Below are 20,377 nucleotides of genomic sequence, written 5' to 3' on the forward strand. Positions count from 1 at the left end.
CCACCTCCATATGCTAGGAGACTCCCAACCCCCACAGTTGATAGTTGGGATCCTGAGACAGGATCTCAAGTATTAACATGCCCTGTATTTGAGGTAGGAGGGCAGTGAATTTACCAGGGTTTAAATTTCAAAACAGTGAAGGAGCTAAAAGAGGCTGTAACAACCTATGGTCCTCAAGCACCCTTCACTGTAAGCTTGGTCGAATCCATTAACAACTTGAACATGACGCCAGCAGATTGGGCTAATATGTGTAAAGCTGTGCTAAATGGAGGTCAATACCTGTTATGGAAGGTTGCCAATGAGGAATTTTGCAAGGAGACGGCTGCTGGTTATCCTCAGAGAAATCTAGATATGTTGTTAGGAAAGGGACCTTATGAGGATCAGCAGCAACAAGTTGCACATGATCCTGGCGTATACTCACAAATTGCTGCAGAGGCGATTAGGGCATGGAAGACTTTACAAGGACATGGAGGTTTACAAGGTCAATTATCTAAGGTAATACAAGGAGCTAATGAACCTTACGCTGAATTTGTAGATAGGCTTATTCAAACAGCTACCAGAATTTTTGGGAATACAGAACAAGCAATGCCATTAATAAAACAACTGGCTTATGACCAAGCGAATCGTTGGTGCAGAGATATCATTAGACCATGGAAACAGGAAGATTTAAACACATATATTAAATTATGTAGAGACATTAATGAACAAGAGCAAGTCATGGCAGCTGCAGTAAAATAGGCTTTAGATGCCAGAGACATTAATGAACAAGGGCAAATTGTGGCAGCTGCAGTAAAACAGGCTTTATATGCCAGGCCAAGAACATGCTACAATTGTCAACAAACAGGACATTTTAAAAGGAATTGCCCCATAGGAGGAGGGTTTAACAAAACTAGGTATCAAAGGAGTAGAATACCGGGTATTTGCCCACGATGCCGTAGAGGGAGACATTGGGCTAATGAATGCCGTTCTCAAACCACCATAGAGGGTACTCCATTACATTGGGCTAATGAATGCCGTTCTCAAACCACCATAGAGGGTACTCCATTATCAAAAAACGATCAAGGACAAGGTGTTTATCCACAATATCGTGGACAAAGGCATCAGGCTCCGTTGCCAAAAAATGGACAGGGGGCCCCAATGCTCCGGGGCCCCAAACCACAAATATACGGAGCACTGGAGGAACCCAGCAACCCCATCAGGGTAGTGCCGAGGACACATTGTCCATCAGATCCCTCATCAGACAAACCAGAGGGAACGCAGGGTTGGACATCTGCGCCTCCGCCAGATCAGTACTAACTCCAGAGATGGGAGTTCAAATCATTCCCACAGGGGTGAAAGGACCTCTTCCCAAAGGAACAGTAGGCTTATTATTGGGACGCAGCTCTTCTACTCTAAAAGGACTTTTGATAAGTCCTGGGGTAATTGATCCCGATTATGAAGGTGAAATAAAAATTATAGCCAGTTCTCCAAAGGGTATATCAGTAATTTCACCAGGAGATAGAATAGCACAGTTACTAATAATACCAAGCCTACATGATAAATTTTCCAGTCATGCTGTAGAAAGAGGTTCCAAGGGATTAGGCTCCACAGGTGTAGATTGGGCTATGCTTTCTTTAAATTTAGATTCTTGCCCCATGCTAAAACTAAATATTCAAGGACATGAATTTAATGGGCTACTGGATACAGGTGCAGACCTTAGCATCATCTCTCGTCAAGAATGGCCAAAACATTGGCCATTACAACAAGCCACTCAAACGCTTCGAGGCCTAGGAGTGGCGACTAATCCCCATAGAAGTGCAATGGTATTAGATTGGAAGGATCCTGAAGGATGTGAAGGAACTATACAGCCATATGTATTGGATCATCTTCCCGTAAATTTATGGGGACGAGATGTCTTAGATCAATTAGGTTTGACATTAACAAATAATATCAATCAAAATGCACCCACTATTATGGCTAGACAAGGTTTTAGGAAAGGAAAAAGATTAGAAAAACAAGAACAAGGTATAGCAGCACCAATACAAATAGATCAAGGAACAGACAGACATGGGTTGGATTTTCACAAAGGGCCACTGAGACAATAAAAATTACATGGAAATCAGAAAGACCAGTATGGGTTCCTCAATGGCCCTTGACTAAAGAAAAGATACAAGTAGCCCATGATCTGGTCAAACAACAATTAGCGGAAGGACATATACAACCTTCTGTATCTCCCCATAATACTCCCATTTTTGTCATCAAAAAGAAATCTGGTAAATGGAGATTATTGCAAGATTTAAGAGCCATTAATAATGAAATGGTCATTATGGGACCTGCTCAATCGGAGATTCCTCAATTGTCTGCTTTGCCAAAAACTTGGCATGTTTTAGTTATAGATATTAAAGATTGTTTTTTTTCAATTCCAATTCATCCTGAGGATAGTCCACGTTTTGCATTTACTATCCCTGCACTGAATCATGAAGGTCCTTAACAGAGATATGAATGGAAAGTACTCCCTCAAGGGATGGCTAACAGCCCAACTATGTGTCAAATTTATGTTAACAAAGTAATCCAGCCACTTAGAAATCAAAATCCTGAACTACAAACTAAAGAACAAGCTAGACAAATAATAAAACAATGTCAAAATTGTGTGACCTTTTTACCACAAGTTAATCTTGGAGTCAATCCTAGAGGATTGATACCTAACCATATTTGGCAGATGGACATCACACATTTGCCAGAATTTGGAAAATTAAAATATTTGCATGTTACAGTTGATACTTCTTCTGGATTTTTGATGGGCTCCCTTCATGCCGGAGAAAAAACTAAAGATGTTATAGCTCATTGCTTACAAAATTTTGCCACTGTGGGCATTCCAAAATAGTTAAAAACAGATAATGCCCCTGGTTATACTTCTACCTCTTTTAAACAATTTTGCTCATCATTTGGCATTACTCATATAACAGGAATCCCATACAATCCACAGGGACAATGCATAGATGAAAGAGCTCATCAAACTATTAAAATGTACTTATTAAAGCAAAAAGACGGAATTGGGAAGGGGTATATATTCCCCAAAGATAAACTTAAAATAACCCTTTTTACTCTAAACTTTTAAAATTTGGATTCATCGGGACTTAGTGCTGCAGAAAGGCATATGTGTCCAAAAAATGTACATAAGCCCAAGGTACTTTGGAAAGATATTCTAACAGGACAATGGAAAGGTCCTGACCCAGTGATTGTCTGGAGTCGGGGGCCTGTTTGTGTGTTTCCACAGGGAGAACAGCAGCCGATTTGGGTTCCAGAGAGATTAACTAAAGCGATTTCTACAGACCAAAAAGAAGATGATTTGGCTCAAATCCATAACAGCTGATATCCAGAACTCCAATTTGGCTATCCTCACATCTGCGACAGAACCAGGATGTTTTTTTCAATATCTATTTTATTATTGCCCTTTCCCATTTCATGAAGTTCTATTTTGTTTTTTGAGCTCATACAGACCTAGGTTAAGTTTTCCTGATCAGTTCTATTTTTTTTTTGACTATAGAGTTTTTAAACATTGCAATGGAGGTTTCACCTGTAAAAAGTTATAAGGCCTTTACTATTATGTTATGTGTTGTATGTATTATATTATATGTGCACACTTGTGTTTTGTGTTATATGTTTGAATGTACGTATGTCCATATATCATATATGATGAGCGCTCATGAAAAAATGGATCCAAATATTTTTTTTATTCACGTGATTTAAATGGTTTAATTTAAATTGGGTAAATAACTGTTAAGGATTGTTTTAATATGTAAACAAAAAAGGAGGTTAACAAATCTGTTTGTTTACTTTCACCTTTCCTTTTCATTATATTTAATAATTCTCTTCAAGATAATGTAAATTGTTAAGAAAATTGTTTTCTTTTAGTGCCTTCTGGAATGTTACACAATTTTTTCTTTAGCCATTATTGCCAGAATTCCTATCTTCATCCCAGTGCCGGTGAAGACAAAGATAAAACTAATCTACAGCTTCTGCAATAGCCATCACTGAACTGCTTGCAGAACTTGCCTAGACTATGTGTCACTTGTATGCATTGTGAACTCACTTGTATGCATTGTGAACTATCTGTTGGTGCAGCAACTTGTGGTAGTGTTGGGGTATTTTTGCTGATGATGTCATCGGTGGTACAATTTTTCCAACAAGAGCCGTCAATTGGCTCGGTGTATCTTCCTCTCTTCTGCTTGTCATGATCATTCAGCTAAAATTTGGGGGCCAACAGAGGTGAGGCAAAGAACCTCACCCCCCCGCTGGTACAAAGACCTCTCCACAGGTGTGGCTGTATACTGGACCGGTAGTCAATGACGGGTAAGATCCAATTACAATGGTACCAACCTAAGACAGGAGGCTGACGCCCTGCGGTCAGCTCATCCGAAGACGGGTAAGGACCATATGTAGTATTGGACAACCTAAGGCAGGCACGGTCCCTAAGCCACATGCTTGTTGTTTAAACAGAGAGGGGGAGATGTTGAGAGCCACAGCCAAAGGGGCCCCAGCAAACTTCCAGCTGCCAGCAAACTTCCAGCTGCCGGCTGATGATTGGCTCACAGCGGCCCCAGCAACATCTAGCTGATTGGCTCTTCTGCGGTGATGTTCATTGGGCTGTTTCCCTGCCCTTTCAGACCACGGAGCTGCTCATTGGGGGACTTCTTTGGCTCCGCCCATGCGACTCAGCCAATCGGCCTCAAGAGCAGGAGGATTGTGGGAGGTGGTGAGGCTTGTGTGGGTGAGAGGCTTGTGGGAAGCCGGTGGTGGCAGTTGGGCTCTGAGGGTTTTTTCCTGAGGAGCTGTTTTGTTTGGTGTTTGTAGTTCTAAAAATAAAGTTAGTTTCTTTTGACAAGTGGCTCCTGAATTGTGCCCAGCCAGACTGCGGCAATATGCCACCCCAAATAAAATACAAAGAGATTCCATATATCATTTACATAGTTTTTGCACAAGTATAGTACAATATCAAAAAGAGGAAACTAGCCAGGTGAGGTGATGCATACCTGTCATCCCAGCAGCTAGGGAGGCTGAGGCAGGAGGATTGTGAGTTCAAACCAGTCTCAGCAACTTAGTGAGAACCTAAGCAACTTAGCAAGACCCTGTCTCTATATAGAAAATAAAAGGGGCTGGGGATATGGCTCAGTGGTTGAGTGCCCTTGAGTTCAAGCCCTTATAGAAAAAAAAAAGGAAACTGACACTGGTATAATCCACCAATTGTATTCAGTTTTCACCAGTTTTACCTGCACGTGTGTGTGTGTGTGTGTGTGTGTGTGTGTGTGTGTGAAGTGCTATGCAATTTTGTTACATTTGTAGACTCATGTAACAACCCCTACAGTCAAGATTCAGAACTGTTCTTTGAGCACAAAGAGCCGGTGCTAACCCTTTTATGGTCCTGTTCCCTCCCTTTTGTCCCCTTGGCAACCACTAATCCTATCTCCATCTCTATAATTGTGTTATTTCAAAAATGTTACATAAATGGAATCACACCATATGAGATCTTTTGAGATTGGCCTTTTCTTCCACCCAGCATAATTCCTTTGAGATACCACTAAGCTGTTGAATTATCAATAGTTCTCTCCTTTTCATTGCTACTCTGCAAAAATGGATATATCACTGTTTGTTTATTTAACCACTCACTGAAGACATCCTGGCTAATTCCAATTTGGAGCTATTATGAGTAAAGCTGCTAAGACCATCAGTGGACAGTTTTCTGTGTAAATATAAATTTTCATTTCTCTGGGACAAATGCCCAGGAATGCAATGCTGGGTAAATGGTAGTTATATGTTTAGTTTTATAAAAAACTGCTAAAGTATTTTCTCCTACTCTGTAGCTTGTCTTTTCTTTCTCTTTAAAGGCAAACATTTTTAGTTTGGATGAAGTACAGTTAATTAAATTTTCCTCTGTGCTTTCCAATGTGCTTTTTGTGTTATGTATAAAAAATCAATGTGTAGCCTGAGATTCTTAAATATTTTTCCTGTTTTCTTTCTTTTCTTTGGGGGTGGCGGGGGTGGTGCTGGGGATTGAACCCAGAGGCTCTTAACCACCAAGCCACATCTCCAGCCCTTTTTATATTTTATTTGGAGACAATGTCTTGCTAAATTGCTAAGGCTGGCCTCAAACCTATCTCAACCTCTCAAATTGCTGGGATTACAGGCAGGTGCAACCATGCCCAGCTCTTCTGATTTCTTTAAAAATTTTTAATGTGTTAGGGCTGGGGTATGTAGAGTGCTTGCTTAGCATGTATGGGGTTTTAAGTTCCATCTCCAGCACTGCAAAATTTTTTTAAGTGTTACATTTTATATTTAAGTCTATGGTTCATTCTGGTTAATTTTTATATCAAGTATGAGATTTAGGTTATGGTTAATCTTGGAAACCTGTGGATGTCCAATTGCTCAGCACCATTTGCTGAAAAAGCTATCCTTCCTCCGTTGAATTGTTTTTGCTCCTTTGTCAAAAATCAGTTGGGCATATTCACATGGGGATCTCTCTGGGTTCTAGACTGTTCCATTGATCTGTGTGTCTTTCTGCTAGTCCACATTGTTTGGTTCCTGGAGCTATCTACTAAGCCCTAAGGTCAAGAAGTATGATTCCTCCCATTTTTTTCTTTTTCAAAATTGTTTTAGGCCAGGCATGGTGGTGCATGCCTGTAATCACAGTGGCTCAGGAAGCTGAGGTGAGAGGATCACAAGTTCAAAGCCAGCCTTAACAACTTAGTGAGACACTGTCACAAAATGAAAAAATAAAAAGGGTTGAGGATATGGTTGAGTGGAAAAGCACCCCCTAGGTTCAATCCCCAGTACCAAAAAATATATATATTTTAGCTATTTCAGATCTTTGCCTTTTCATATAAATTTTAGAAAAAGCTTGTCTAGATCTATGAGAACTTGTCTGATACTTCTATTGTAATTACATTAACCCTAAATATTAGTTTGGATAGAACTTTATTTTTAAATTAAATTAAATATTTATTTATTTATTTATTTACCATGTGGTGTCTTCCAATCCAAGAACATGATATATCTCTCCATTGATCTGATATCCTCTGATTTCTATCATCAATATTTTGTCAATAATAGCATATAGGCTCTGTACATTTTTTTAGTACTAGGGATTGAACCCAGAGATGCTCTACCACTGAACTATGCCCTCAGCCCTTTTTATTTTTTATTTTGAGATAGGGTCTTGCTCAGTTGCTTAGGGCTTCACTTAGTTACCAAGACTGGCCTTGAGCTTGTGATTCTCACATCTTAGATTCCCAAGTAGCTGGGATTTCAGACATGCATGTGCCACTGCATGGATCTTCCTGTACATATTTTGTTAGTTGTATCCCTAAGTATTTCATCATCTTTGGAGCAATTGTATATGATATTGTGAGGGTTTTTTTCTTTTTGTTTTTGCCTTTTTGTTTTGGTGCTGAGGATCAATCCTAGGATCTTGTACATGCTAAGCATGTGCTCTACCACTGACCACTGGGCTGTACCCCCAGCCCCTGGTATTGTGTTTTAAATTTGATTGTCAGTATATAGAAATACTATTTGTGTGTGTGTGTGTGTGTGTGTGTGTGTGTTCCAGTAAAACTTTATTTACAAAAACAGGCAGTGATCCATATTTGGCCACAGGCCATGGATCCCTTCTCTAGGAGAACATAAAAGTGGATATACTTAGGATTTCTTCTCAAAGGCAGTTTTCTGTTCTTATTAAATGGACAAAAAATACTGAATTTTTTTTCCATTTGAAAAAAATTTCTAGTATATTGTTCTCTTTAGTACTATTATGGTTTCTTTTAGTCCAAAATACATAGTACATAGGCTAACACATATTTCTATGGCTAAGCATATCAATTTGTATCAATTCTGAATATATATATATATATATATATATATATATATATATATATATATAGAGAGAGAGAGAGAGAGAGAGAGAGAGAGAGAGAGAGAGAGTGTAGGGTGGACACAATACTTTTATTTTATTTTTATATGGTGCTGGGTATCAAACTCAGTGCCTCACCCATGCTTGGTAAGTGCTCTACTACTTGAGCTACAACCCCAGCCCCTGAATCTTTTTTATATGCGTCCTTATCAAGTGAAATAATCCAATACCTTTCCCCTGGATGAAGCATTTAGACAAAAGATCTCTCATGGCCAAAAATGCAAGCAGCCTGCCTGTCTCTTTGTCATACATAAGTCCTTTTGTATCTTCTTATGCCTCAATTCTTTCATGTATTTATTTTTTTTGCAGTGTTGGTGCTGGGGATTTAACCCAGGGCATAATTTATGTTGTGTAAGTGCTGTATCACTGAGCTACATCCCCAGTCATTTTTATTTTATTTTTGAGACAGGGTCTTGCTAAGTTGCAAAGGCTGGCCTCAAACTTGGGATTCTCTGCCTCAGCCTCCCAGCAGCTGGGATTACAGGAGTGTACTACTGAGATCAGCTTTTGTTACTGATTTCTAATTTGATTTCACTGATCAGGCAATTTATGATTTCAATTCTTCTAAATTTGCAGGAATTTGTCTTATGCCCAGGTAATGGTATATCTTGGTGAATGTTCCATGGGCACTCAAAAAGAACATATATTTTGTTGTTATTGGATCTCATGTCCTATAAATGTCAATTAGATCCTGTTGATTGATGGTATTGTTCAATTCTTTATCATTGCTGTATTTCTCTCTAGTAGTTCTCCTAGTGCTGAGGATGGGGGTTGATGGCTTTTGTTAGAAATGTGAATTTGTCTACTTCTTGCATTCCAATCAGTTTTTGCAGTTTCTTTTTTTTTTCTTTTTTTTTAAAGAGAGAGTGAGAGAGGAGAGAGAGTGAGAGAATTTTTAATATCTATTTTTTAGTTCTCGGCAGACACAACATCTTTGTTGGTATGTGGTGCTGAGGATCGAACCCGGGCTGCACGCATGCCAGGCGAGCGTGCTACCGCTTGAGCCACATCCCCAGCCCTCTTTTTTTCTTTTTTGAGATAGGGTCTTACTATGTTGCACAGTCTAGATTTGAACTCCACAGTTCAAGTGGTCCTCCTTTCTCAGCTTCCTGGATTCATGTATTTTGAAGCTATTTTGTTTCATGCAAGCACATTTAGGATTGCCATGTCTTCTTAGTGGATTGATTTTCTTTGTCACTGCGGGTTGATTTGTTCTGAAGTCTGCCTTTAAAATTTATGTTGCATGGTACATTTTTTCCATCCTTTTATTTTTAGCCTACCTATGTCATTATATTTGAAGAGAATTTAGTTGTATATGGTGCTGGGAATAAAAACCAAGGGGCTCAGGCATGCAAGGCAAATGCTTTACCACTGAGCTTCACCCTAGCTGAAGTGAATATCTTAGAGACAGCATATAGTTGGTTGTCTTTATTTAATCTACTCTGTCAATCTCTTGTAATTGTTTATCAGGACCATATATATTTAATTAGTGATATGTTTGGGCTTCTGTCTGCCCATGTTTTTCTCTGTCATTTAAGTTGGGTAATTTCTACTGTTCTGTTTTCTTTTTTTTTTTTTTTTTGGTTGGGAGGTACTGGGGATTGAAGTCAGGGGCACCCACCACTGAGCCACATCCCCAGCCCTATTTTGTATTTTATTTTATTTTTTCTATTTTGTATTTTATTTTTTAAATTTTTTTGATATTTAATTTTTAGGTGTACATGGACACAACACAATGCCTTTATTTTTATGTGGTGCTGAGGATCAAACCCGGATCCTGCCTGTGCTAGGCGAGCGCTCTACTGCTGAGCCACAATCCCAGTCCCTATTTTGTATTTTATGTAGAGACAGGGTTTCACTGAGTTGCTTAGGGCCTCACTAAGTTGCTTAGGTTGGCTTTGAACTCGTGATCCCCCTGCCTCAGCCTCCTGAGCTGCTGGGATTACAGACATGCTTCACTGCACTGGCTGCTGTTCTGGTTTCAAGATCACTTTTCTTCTGTCGTATTTGTTCGGCCATTGTTTTTCACAAAATTTACATTTCTATATTTTTCAGTTGTATAATTTCCATTTGGTTCTTTTTTATATCTTCCACTTGGTGACATTTTCTTTTTTTATATTTATTCTTAAGTTTTAGGTGGACACAATTTCTTTATTTTACATTTATGTGGTACTGAGGATCGAACCCAGTGCCTGGTGCATGCTAGGCGAGCCCTCTACCACTGAGCCACAACCCCAGCCCACATGGTGACATTTTCTATTTCTCTTTTCCAGTTTGAAATGCTTTTATAATGACATTTTGAAATCTTTGTCAGATAACTCCAGAATCTGATTCATTTTGATATTGGCTTCTTATTGTCTTTTTTTCATATGCATTGTGACTTTTCTGGTTTGGAGTATTTTTTTAATGGGTTTGGGTGTCACAAGCTTTTTTAAAAATATTTTTTAGTTGTCGGACTGGGATTGTGGCTCAGTGGTAGAGCGCTTGCCTAGCATATGTGGGTTCGATTCTCAGCACCACATAAAAATAAATAAAGGGCCACCAACAACTAATAAAATATTTAAAAAATATTTTTTTAGTTGTCAATGGACTTTTATGTTCCCCAGCCCTTTTTATTTTTTAATTTTCAGACAAGATCTTACTAAGTTTTCCAGGCTGGCCTTGAACTTGCAACAGCCTTGCTGGGATTATAGGCATGTGTCATCATGCCTGGCACTGTTTTTTTTTTTTTTTTCAATGCTGGGGATTGAATCCAAGGCCTTGAATATATTAGGCAAGTGCTCTACTATTGAAATATACCTCCAGTCCAGAGGGGTTTTTTTAAGTTGTAGATGGACACAATACCTTTACTTTACTTATTTATTTAAACATTTTTTTTAATGGGTTTGGGTGTCACAAGCTTTTTTAAAAATATTTTTTAGTTGTCAATGGACCTTTATTTTTATTATTACTTTTTTAAATATTTATTTTTTTAGTTGTAGTTGGACACAATATCTTTATTTGTTTATTTATTTATTTATATGTGGTGCTGAGGATTGAACCCAGGGCCTCGAATGTGCTAGGCCAGCACTCTACTGCTGAGCCACAAGCCCAGCCCCCATCGCCTTTATTTTTTTCTATTTATATGCGGTGCTAAGAATTGAACCCAGTGCCTCACACATTCTAGGCAAGCGCTCTACCACTAAGCCACAACACCAGCCCCTATTTTATTTATTTTTATGTGGTATTGAGGATCGAATCCAGTGCTTCCTGTGTGCTAGACAAGTGCTTTACAACTAAGCCACAACCCTAGTCCCCCAGAGTTTTTTTTTGTAAAGTACTTCCTGGGCTGGGAGTGTAGTTCATTGGTAGAATGCCTGCCTGGAATGCACTAGACCTTAGGTTAAATATCCAGCACCATAAAAATAAAAATAAAATAAAGCAATCCAACTCTTTAGGTTTTTGTTTAAATCAATGATCTTTTTTTTTTTTTTTTTTTTTTTTTTTTGGTACCAGGGATTGAACTCAGGGGCATTGATCACTGAGCCACATCCCCAGCCCTATTTTGTATTTTGTTTTATTTTTTTCTATTTTGTATTTTATTTAGAGACAGGGTCTCACTGAGCTGTATAGCACCTTTCTTCTGCTGAGGCTGGCTTTGAACTCAGGATTTTCCTTTCTCAGCCTCCTGAGCTGCTGGGATTATAGGCATGTTCCACTGCACCTGGCTCAATTATCTTTTTTTTTAAAGTGGTTTATTCAGCGCACAGTTCAGGCAGTTGAAAATCCAATCAGTCTGGCACCAGATCTGGTGAGAATGCCCCTAGCTGTCATAACATGGCAGAGAGCATCACAATGGAATTACACCAAGAGAGAGAGATCACTTGGTGAGATGGGAAGCCAGAAGTGACTTGGAGGTCAGGTTTGCTCTTTTATAGCAACTTGCTCTTTTGGTTGTTGTTTTTTTGTGCTTTTTTTTTTTTTTTTTTTTGGACACCGGGGATTGAACTTCACTGAGCCATATCCCCAGCCCTTTTATTTTTTTATTTTGAGACAGGATCTTTTTTTAAAATTTTTTTTTTTAAAGAGAGTGAGAGTGAGTGAGAGAGAATTTTTTAGTATTTATTTTTTTAGTTTTCAGCGGACACAACATCTTTGTTTGTATGTGGTGCTGAGGATCGAACCCGGACCGCATGCATGCCAGGCGAGCGCACTACCGCTTGAGCCACATCCCCAGCCCCTTGAGACAGGATCTTGCTAAGTTGCTTAAGACCTGTCTAACTTGCTGAGGCTGACCCCAACCTTGGAATCCTCCTGCTGCTGGAGTTACAGGTATGCACCACCATGCCTGGCTAAAACAATGATCCCACCGTCCCTCATCCATTATTTTCATGTGGCTGAGTTGAGGAAGCTAAGTGGGCTCCTGTTTGAGTCTTATCCTACTGCCACTATTTTAATTGTGGCATTTCTTCTTTGAGAACATTCTGTATAATCAGGGGAAGTGCTACATGTTCCTAAAATATCTATTCTTACCATACTTTAAGCATCATCAATTTAAAGCATTGGATGTGTATTGGTCAAATAAGCCATGGCACGGTTTGAATAAGCATCAACTGTGGTGAGGTACCACAGAGTAGCCAATAGGACATAACCATCCAATATAGTCCATTTATTACGAGCAAGGGGGGCCAATGTCCTATGTAACCAGGACTCACAAGACCCCTGGGCCAGGTCTTGACAGAAGTTGCAGGTCTGGCATGCAATGGTGGTTTCTTTTTTTAAAAAAAATTTAATATTTATTTTTTAGTTCTCGGCGGACACAACATCTTTGTTTGTATGTGGTGCTGAGGATCGAACCCGGGCTGCCCGCATGCCAGGCGAGAGCACTACTTCTTGAGCCACATCCCCAGCCCCTGCAATGGTGGTTTCTGTAACAGAAACAGAATCCTCTATTTTGTAAGAGATAGCTTTTTTTTTTTTCTCTTGACTTGCAGAAGGCCTGAATGTTGTGAATTCACTCACATGGATATGAGAAACTGCTTGGTGAGCAAGACTCTGGATTTGTTGGGATTGATCAGCTACCCCTGCTGGTAGAGCTGAGATAAAGCCAGACTGAGGCTTTTGATTAGCCAATCCACAGGACATCATCCACGATGTGAAAGCTTTGGGAGTCAGAGGGTAGAGTCACTTGCACTGAATCTTGACTGGTGATGAATAGCATGGAGAGCTCCCCATGCATGCTTTTTACATGGGGCAGTGACCTGAAAAGAGAAAAAGGATGAGCTGTGGGATTCCACGGGGTCTCCTCATATCCCTGAAGTTGGTCTGTACAGTTCCTCTGTTGTTCTCCAAAAAGGCATTGTGGCCTTACTTGGCCCCAGGTCGAGTGCCCATTTGTCAAACTGTCAAGCAATCCCTAAGCACCAGTGCAGTTAAATTTGGTTCATCACATTTCCATAGATTTAGCTGGTATGCAGACAACAAGCCCACGAGAATTTATTATGTACAGACAGCAAAAAGCAATGTCAGTATTGTTTTACTCCTCACAGACTTCCTCCCATGGGACTACACTGAACCAGGGGTGACAGATGACAGAAAACATCCATGGTGGCTTGCTCCATCATGAAGGATCCTCTTCTAAACTATAGATAAGCCATTTCATAGACTTGCACAAAAGTCTTTGGCTATAGCCAGGCATAGTGGCACATACCTATAATCCCATCGACTTAGAAAGCTGAAGCAGGAGGATCCCAAGTTCAAGGAGAGCCTCAGCAATTTGACTGAGACCCTAAGCAATTTAGCAAAACCCTGTCTCAAAATAAAAAATAAAAAGGGTTGGAGATGTAGCTGAGTGGTAAAGCACCCCTGAATTCAATCCCCAGTACTAATGGGGAAAAAAAGAAATTAAATGTATAAGATTATTCTATTCATAGGTAATTTCAATTTAGAGGTCCTGGTGAAGGCGATCCCCCACTCACTGTCTTGACAGGGTCACAGTGAGAAAAAGTGTTGGCAAAGCCGCTCTCCCACTGTCTTGACAGGGTCACAGTGAGGATGAATGCTGGCAAAGCCACACTGGTTGGTGGGTAACCGAAACCATGAGACCCTTTTTTATGTAATTGGGACTTTGCATTTTCATGCTTATGTTTCTCACAGGAGGCATGAGTATGTTAAATGCCAAACAATTAAATTTCAGATGGCTAGAACAGAACAGGTAGTTCATGCCTTGGAAGCTGTTCTGCTACCCACCTCTCAGCATATCAAGGACAAAATAAAAGGCTATTCTTCTATCTTAGTACATTGTGGACAAACCTAATAACAGACAACAATCATCCTCTGAAAAACAAACTCTTTGAGAACTAGTACACCTTGACTGAGAAACAAATTCTTTGAGAACTAGTGTACCTTGACTGAGAAACAAAAGAAACTCTCTGAGAAAGCAGCTCAACCAGTTTTATGAGAATAAATTTAGGAATTAATTAAAATAGCTTTATAAGACACAGTTTTAGAATAATGTTAAAAATATTATTTACATTCTTAAGTTTAGAAATTATTAAGTCTTTAGTTATATAGGTTTCTGATATGCTTTAAGGATGATTCATAAACTTTAGGACATTTTAAATATAAGATTTAAAGGGACTTTTTTAGATGGGAATTTTAGATTAAAAATAAAGTGCAGGTGTACTTTAGGTTAATGATTAATCAGGAGACTTAGAGTCTGGTTACGTAGTTTGACATTAGTTAATAAGGAAATAACATCTTGGGAAAAATAGTAAATCTTGGGAAAATCTGAAGGATGTAAATTGGTGACATGTTTTATTGATGAATCTGTACTTTGATGATTGTATGGCTGGGGGTCATATCCTGGAAGAATGTAGATCGGTGTGCTCTCAATCATGGTTAAGGAAATGTCATGTCTTGGCAAAGTTTTAAGTTATGTAATCAATGACGTATTGTGAATCTATAATGATGAGAAAAATTGTAATAAAAAGGGGACCCAGAGAAAAGCTGCTTTAGCTCTCTCTCTGAAGATTGCTCAAAGGGAACGACTCCTGTCTCATCATTTCGCCGACGCCACTCCTCCTTCGGGACTCCCTGGACCCCGCCGGGGCTGGCCCCCGGCAAGGTCCTTTGCATTCCCTCATTTGTCCTTTGTACAGTTGCTGTGCATTCATAGTAATTTTTTGTAAACCTTCAAGAGCTATAAACAAAACAGTTCTCTGTTGCCAGAGACTTATATTTAAATCAATATTATGAGCCAAACATCTAAATTAATTTCTTTCTTTTTTTTTTTTGTACTAGAGATTTAACCCAGAGGCATTTTACCACTGAGTCACATCCCAAAACCTTTTTATTTTTCATTTTGAGACAGGTTCTCCAAAAGTTGTTGAGGACCTTGCTAAGTTGTTGAGGCTGGCCTCAAACTTGTGATCTTCCTGTCTCAGCCTCGGAGTTGCTGGGGATTATGGTATGTACCACCACACCTGACACATTTAAATTTCTTTTAACACAAGATTAGCTGTTTATATCTTCTATACTGCAGGCAAGTTAAATTCAGATTCTTATCCTCAGTTTTTAAATTAAACTGGATTTTTTTTTGGGGGGGGGTACTGGGGATTGAACCCAGAGGCACTTAACACTGAGCCACATCCCCAGGCCTTTTGATTTTTTTATTTTGAGACAGGGTTTCGCTGAGTTGCCCAAGGCCTCCCCAAATTGCTAACGCTGGCTTTGAACTTGCAATCCTCCTGCCTCAGCCTCTTGAGCCACTAAAATGGATTTTAATAAGTAGTTCAGGGCTGGGGATATAGCTCAGTGGTAGAGCACTTGCCTAGCATGCTGGAGATCCTGGATTCCATTCCCAGCATTATAAACAAACAAATGAAAAACCACTTTGTATTGTTGTTAATATTTCCATGAAGTGAAATTTTCTAATAAGGATGCATTTGAAAGAACAGGGAAAGGAAGAAACATGAGATTAAATGGTAAGAAAGAGAGAAGCACACAAAAAAGGAAGAAAACAAGATTTAAAAAAAAAAAACAAGATTTTTTTTTTTAATTTTGAAGAACACCATGTCAATTTTTTAGACTTTACTAGTCCTGCCAAAATCTTAGGATAATTCAGCTCTAAGAATCATTTTTGTTCTAGTACTAAAGATTGAACCCAGCAGTACTCTACCACTAAGCTACATCCCCATCCTTTTTTGGGGGAGATGGGTGGGTACCAGGGATTGAACTCAGGGGCACTCACCTACTGAGTCACATCCCCAGCCCTATTTTTTATTTTATTTAGAGACAGGGTCTCACTGAGTTGCTTAGTGCCTCACAGTTGCTGAAGCTGGCTTTGAACTCGTGATCCTCCTGGTTCAGCCTCCTGAGCTGCTGGGATTATAGGCATGTACCACTGTACCTGGCCCCAGTCCTTTTTAATTTTTGTGTTCACACAGGGTCTTGCTAAATTGCTGACATTGGCTTCAAACTTCCTCCTGCCTCAGCCTCCATTGTCATTGGTATTTCAGATGTGTGTCACATACCTTGTAAGAATCTTTTTGTGTGTGTGCTGTGAATTGAAACCAGGGCCTCATGCATGCTAGGCAAGCACTCTACCACTGGAATACACTCCCAGCTCATAAATTTTTAGATTTTTTAAAAATACATATTTTTTTTAGTTGTAGATGGACACAATATCTTAATTTTATTTATTTTATGTGGTGCTGAGGATCGAACCCAGTGCTTCATGTGTGTGAGGCAAGTGCTCTACCACTGAGCAACAACCCCAGTACCTTAACTTTTTTTAACATTTATTTTTTAGTTGTAGTTGGATATGATACTTTTATTTTATTTATATGTGGTGCTGAGGATCAAACTCAGGGCCCTGCACGTGCTAGGCAAATGCTCTACCGCTGAGCCACAACCCCAGCCCCTTAATTTAATTTAATTTTATTTTATTTACATTTTAGTTTTTAGCAGACACAACATCTTTGTTTGTATGTGGTGCTGAGGATCGAACCCGGGTCGCACACATGCCAGGGGAGCGTGCTACTACTTGAGCCACATCCCCAGCCCCAGCCCTTAATTTTTAATAATTCGAATAATCATTGAAAAATGATGGGCTGGGGCTGTAGCTCAGTGGTAGAGTGCCTGCCTTGCACATGTGAGGCACTGGGTTTGATTCTCAGCACCATATAAAAAGAAATAAAGATATTGTGTCCATCTACAACTAAAAAATATTAAAAAAAAAAAAGAAAAAATGACAAGTATTGGACCTTTATTTTATTTATTTATATATGGTACTGAGAATTGAACTCAGGGCCTCATACATGGTAGGCAAGTACTCTACCACTGATCCAAACCCTAGCCCCTACAAGTATTAGGAAGGAAAATTGTACCTTTTTTGGTAGTGTTGGTGCTGGTGATTGAACGTAAGGCCTGGGCTTTCTAGTCAAGTGCTCTATGAGCTATATCCTCAGCCTGGAAGTTATACCTTAAATTTTTGGCTTTTCCTTCCCCTTTCCTTTCCCTTCCCCTCCCCCTTCTTCCCCTTCCCCCTTTCCTCCCTCCCCTCTCCTCCTCCTCCTCCTCTTCCTCTCCTCCTTCTCCTCCTCCTCCTCCTCCTCCTCTTCTTTTTTTTTGTGGTGCTGGGGATTAAACCCAGGGCCTTGTGCACTGTAAATTTTTTTTCTCAGTGCATTATGATTATACATAATCATATGGGAGTCATTGTCACATATTCACACAAGGTAATTTTTAAAAATGTAAATACTGTTTATTTAACTTCAAAAAACATTTCAGCATTGGAAACATACAAAAAATAACATAACATTGCAAATTGTATTTAAGTACAGAAGGTTCTTGAACTTTCATTGATGCAGTGGCTCTTTGCTGACAATGAAGAATTTGACAGTTTGTTTGAAAACAAAGTTTATTTTTTTAAAATTTATTCATTTTTTTTATTGGTTGTTCACAACATTACAAAGCTCTTGACATATCATATTTCATACATTAGATTGAAGTGGGTTATGAACTCCCAATTTTACCCCAAATGCAGATTGCAGAATCACGTCGGTTACACATCCACAATTTTACATAATGCCCTATTAGTAATTGTTGTATTCTGCTACCTTTCCTATCCCCTACTATCCCCCCTCCCCTCCCCTCCCATCTTCTCTCTCTACCCCATCTACTGTAATTCATTTCTCTCCTTGTTAATTTTCCCATTCCCCTCACAACCTCTTATATGTAATTTTGTATAGCAATGAGAGTCTCCCTTCATTTCCATGCAATTTCCCTTTTCTCTCTCTTTCCCTCTCATCTCATGTCTCTGTTTAAAGTTTTCTTCCTGGGCTGGGGATGTGGCTCAGCGGTAGCGCGCTCCCCTGGCATGCGTGCAGCCCGGGTTCGATCCTCAGCACCACATACCAACAAAGATGTTGTGTCCGCCGAGAACTAAAAAATAAAATATTAAAAAAGTTTTCTTCCTGCTCTTCCTCCCTACTCTGTTCATAGTTGCTCTCATTATATCAAAGAAGACATTTGGTATTTGTTTTTTAGGGATTGGCTAGCTTCACTTCTCCTGTACTTAATATAAAAAAATTCAACACTTCTCATGCCAGCTGACCTCCCCTTTTCCACAACTAAGAAAGGTAACATAATGGTATATCACTATATACAAAAACAAAACAACCTGAAGCTAAATGGATGCCCACTGTAGTGTCAACAGATTTAGCCTCACAGTGCACACCCTGAGCTACAGCCCCTCCAAAAGGCATATTCCCCCACAGCCTCAAAACCAAGCAAGGGACATCAAGAGTGTCTCAATTGTTTTGTTCTTTTTACAAACTAGATATATACAGTTATAACTAAGGGCTTCTAGCCAATAACCAAATAGTTAACACCACCTTACAAATTAAAAAAAAAATGCCAGAAACATTCAAATACTTTGTCACCCCAACAGCAAAATGTACAGAGTGAGGAGAACATATTTTTAAAATGTTTGGAAATACATACAACTTTGATAGTTTCAGGGTGCCCAGGGCCACTTCCTGTAAACCACTGACAATTTCTAGAGCATATTGAGAGACTACAATATGATTGTGATCAAATTCTATAATTGAACTAATGAGAGTAACAGACGTATCTTAAATAAGATGTGTCAATCACAGACGGCGCTCCGATACTCCAAGGTATTCATAAGCAGACGGATAAACAGCTTTTTTATTCATCCTCCTCTTCTTCCTCCTCTTCCTCCTCCTCTTCATCATCTTCTTCTACGGTTTTCCCAGCATCTTTAGCGGGGCCTTTTGCGCCACCAAACTTTCGGTTTGACTTGTAGTCAGCAACATCCTTCTTGTATTTCTTCTTCAGCTTTGCAGCCTTAGTGATGTACGGCTGCTTTTCACGGTCACTTAAATTTTTCCACATCTCACCCAGATTTTTCGCCACTTCTCCGATGGAGATACCAGGATGTGTGGACTTGATCTTCGGGCGGAATTCTGAACAGAACATCAAGAATCCAGACGGTGGTCTTTTGGGGGCATCAGGGTCCTTCTTGCCTCGCTTACCTGGTCCATAATCCTTCATTTCCCGATCATAGCGTACTTTATCTGCCTTTGCCATTTCATCAAATTTAGATTTCTCTTTCCCGGACAATGCCTTCCATCTTTCAGAGCACTTCTTGGAAAATTCTGCAAAATTGACAGGAACTTCTGGATTTTTCTTCTTATGTTCTTTTCTGAAAGTCTGAACAAAATAGGCATAAGCAGACATCTTGCCCTTTGGTTTCTTGGGGTCACCTTTAGGCATCCTGATGTCCATTTTGTCAAAAGCCTCCTGATGAAAGAAAGTGCCCCTTGAATCCGATGCTGCCACCCATCCGGTACCGTGGCCACAGGTTTCTGAGGGGTTGGGGCTGTGTGGCTGGGGGTGGATGGGTGGGGATGGGTGTGGCCTGTGGTTGCCTCACAAAATGTAATTTGTTACATATGCACACCGCATATATGGTACCTAGTACCCCCCCCCCTTTTTTTTCCAGTACTAGGTATTAAACCCAGGCCTACTCTACTACAGGGTTATACCCTCAGCCTTTTTAATTTTGTTTTAAGACAGGTTCTTTTTGATATTTTTTGGCTAGCTCCAAACTTGTGATTCTCCTTCATTAACTTCCCAAGTAGCTGGGATTATGGGCCAGTACCACCACACCCATCTAGGAGCCATCATTTTTTTAGGGGACAAATTGCTGTCAATTTGGTTTTGTTGTAATGACAACCTCAGCTGGCATCATGGACCACCAAGAAGCAAACTTGGAGGCAAGAGGTGGGCAATTGATTTCATCAGGTATAGCCTAGGCTACTTCATGTCCTTGGTTTTTTTATCCCTCCTCTAGAAGCTGGGATCCTCTTTTAGTGCTAACCCTATGAGCTCTTCCTCCTGCTACCCCAAGAAAATGGCTATTCAAAG

The 20,377-nt window shown here is 39.7% G+C and overlaps 1 protein-coding gene across 1 annotated transcript; it reads right to left on the reverse strand.

The window, feature by feature from the left end:
* Nucleotides 1-19,135: 19,135 nt before the first annotated feature.
* On the reverse strand, nt 19,136-19,735 carry LOC308639356 (high mobility group protein B3-like; the record flags this gene model as incomplete). The annotated part of the gene is made up of 1 exon (XM_081277626.1): nt 19,136-19,735. The coding sequence occupies one exon, from the start codon at nt 19,733-19,735 to the stop codon at nt 19,136-19,138; it is 600 nt and encodes a 199-aa protein (XP_081133752.1).
* Between the last annotated feature and the right edge of the window lie 642 nt (nt 19,736-20,377).

This window comes from Spermophilus citellus (genome assembly GCF_964194105.1).
Source record: "Spermophilus citellus genome assembly, chromosome: X".
NCBI classification, from domain to species: Eukaryota; Metazoa; Chordata; class Mammalia; order Rodentia; family Sciuridae; genus Spermophilus; species Spermophilus citellus.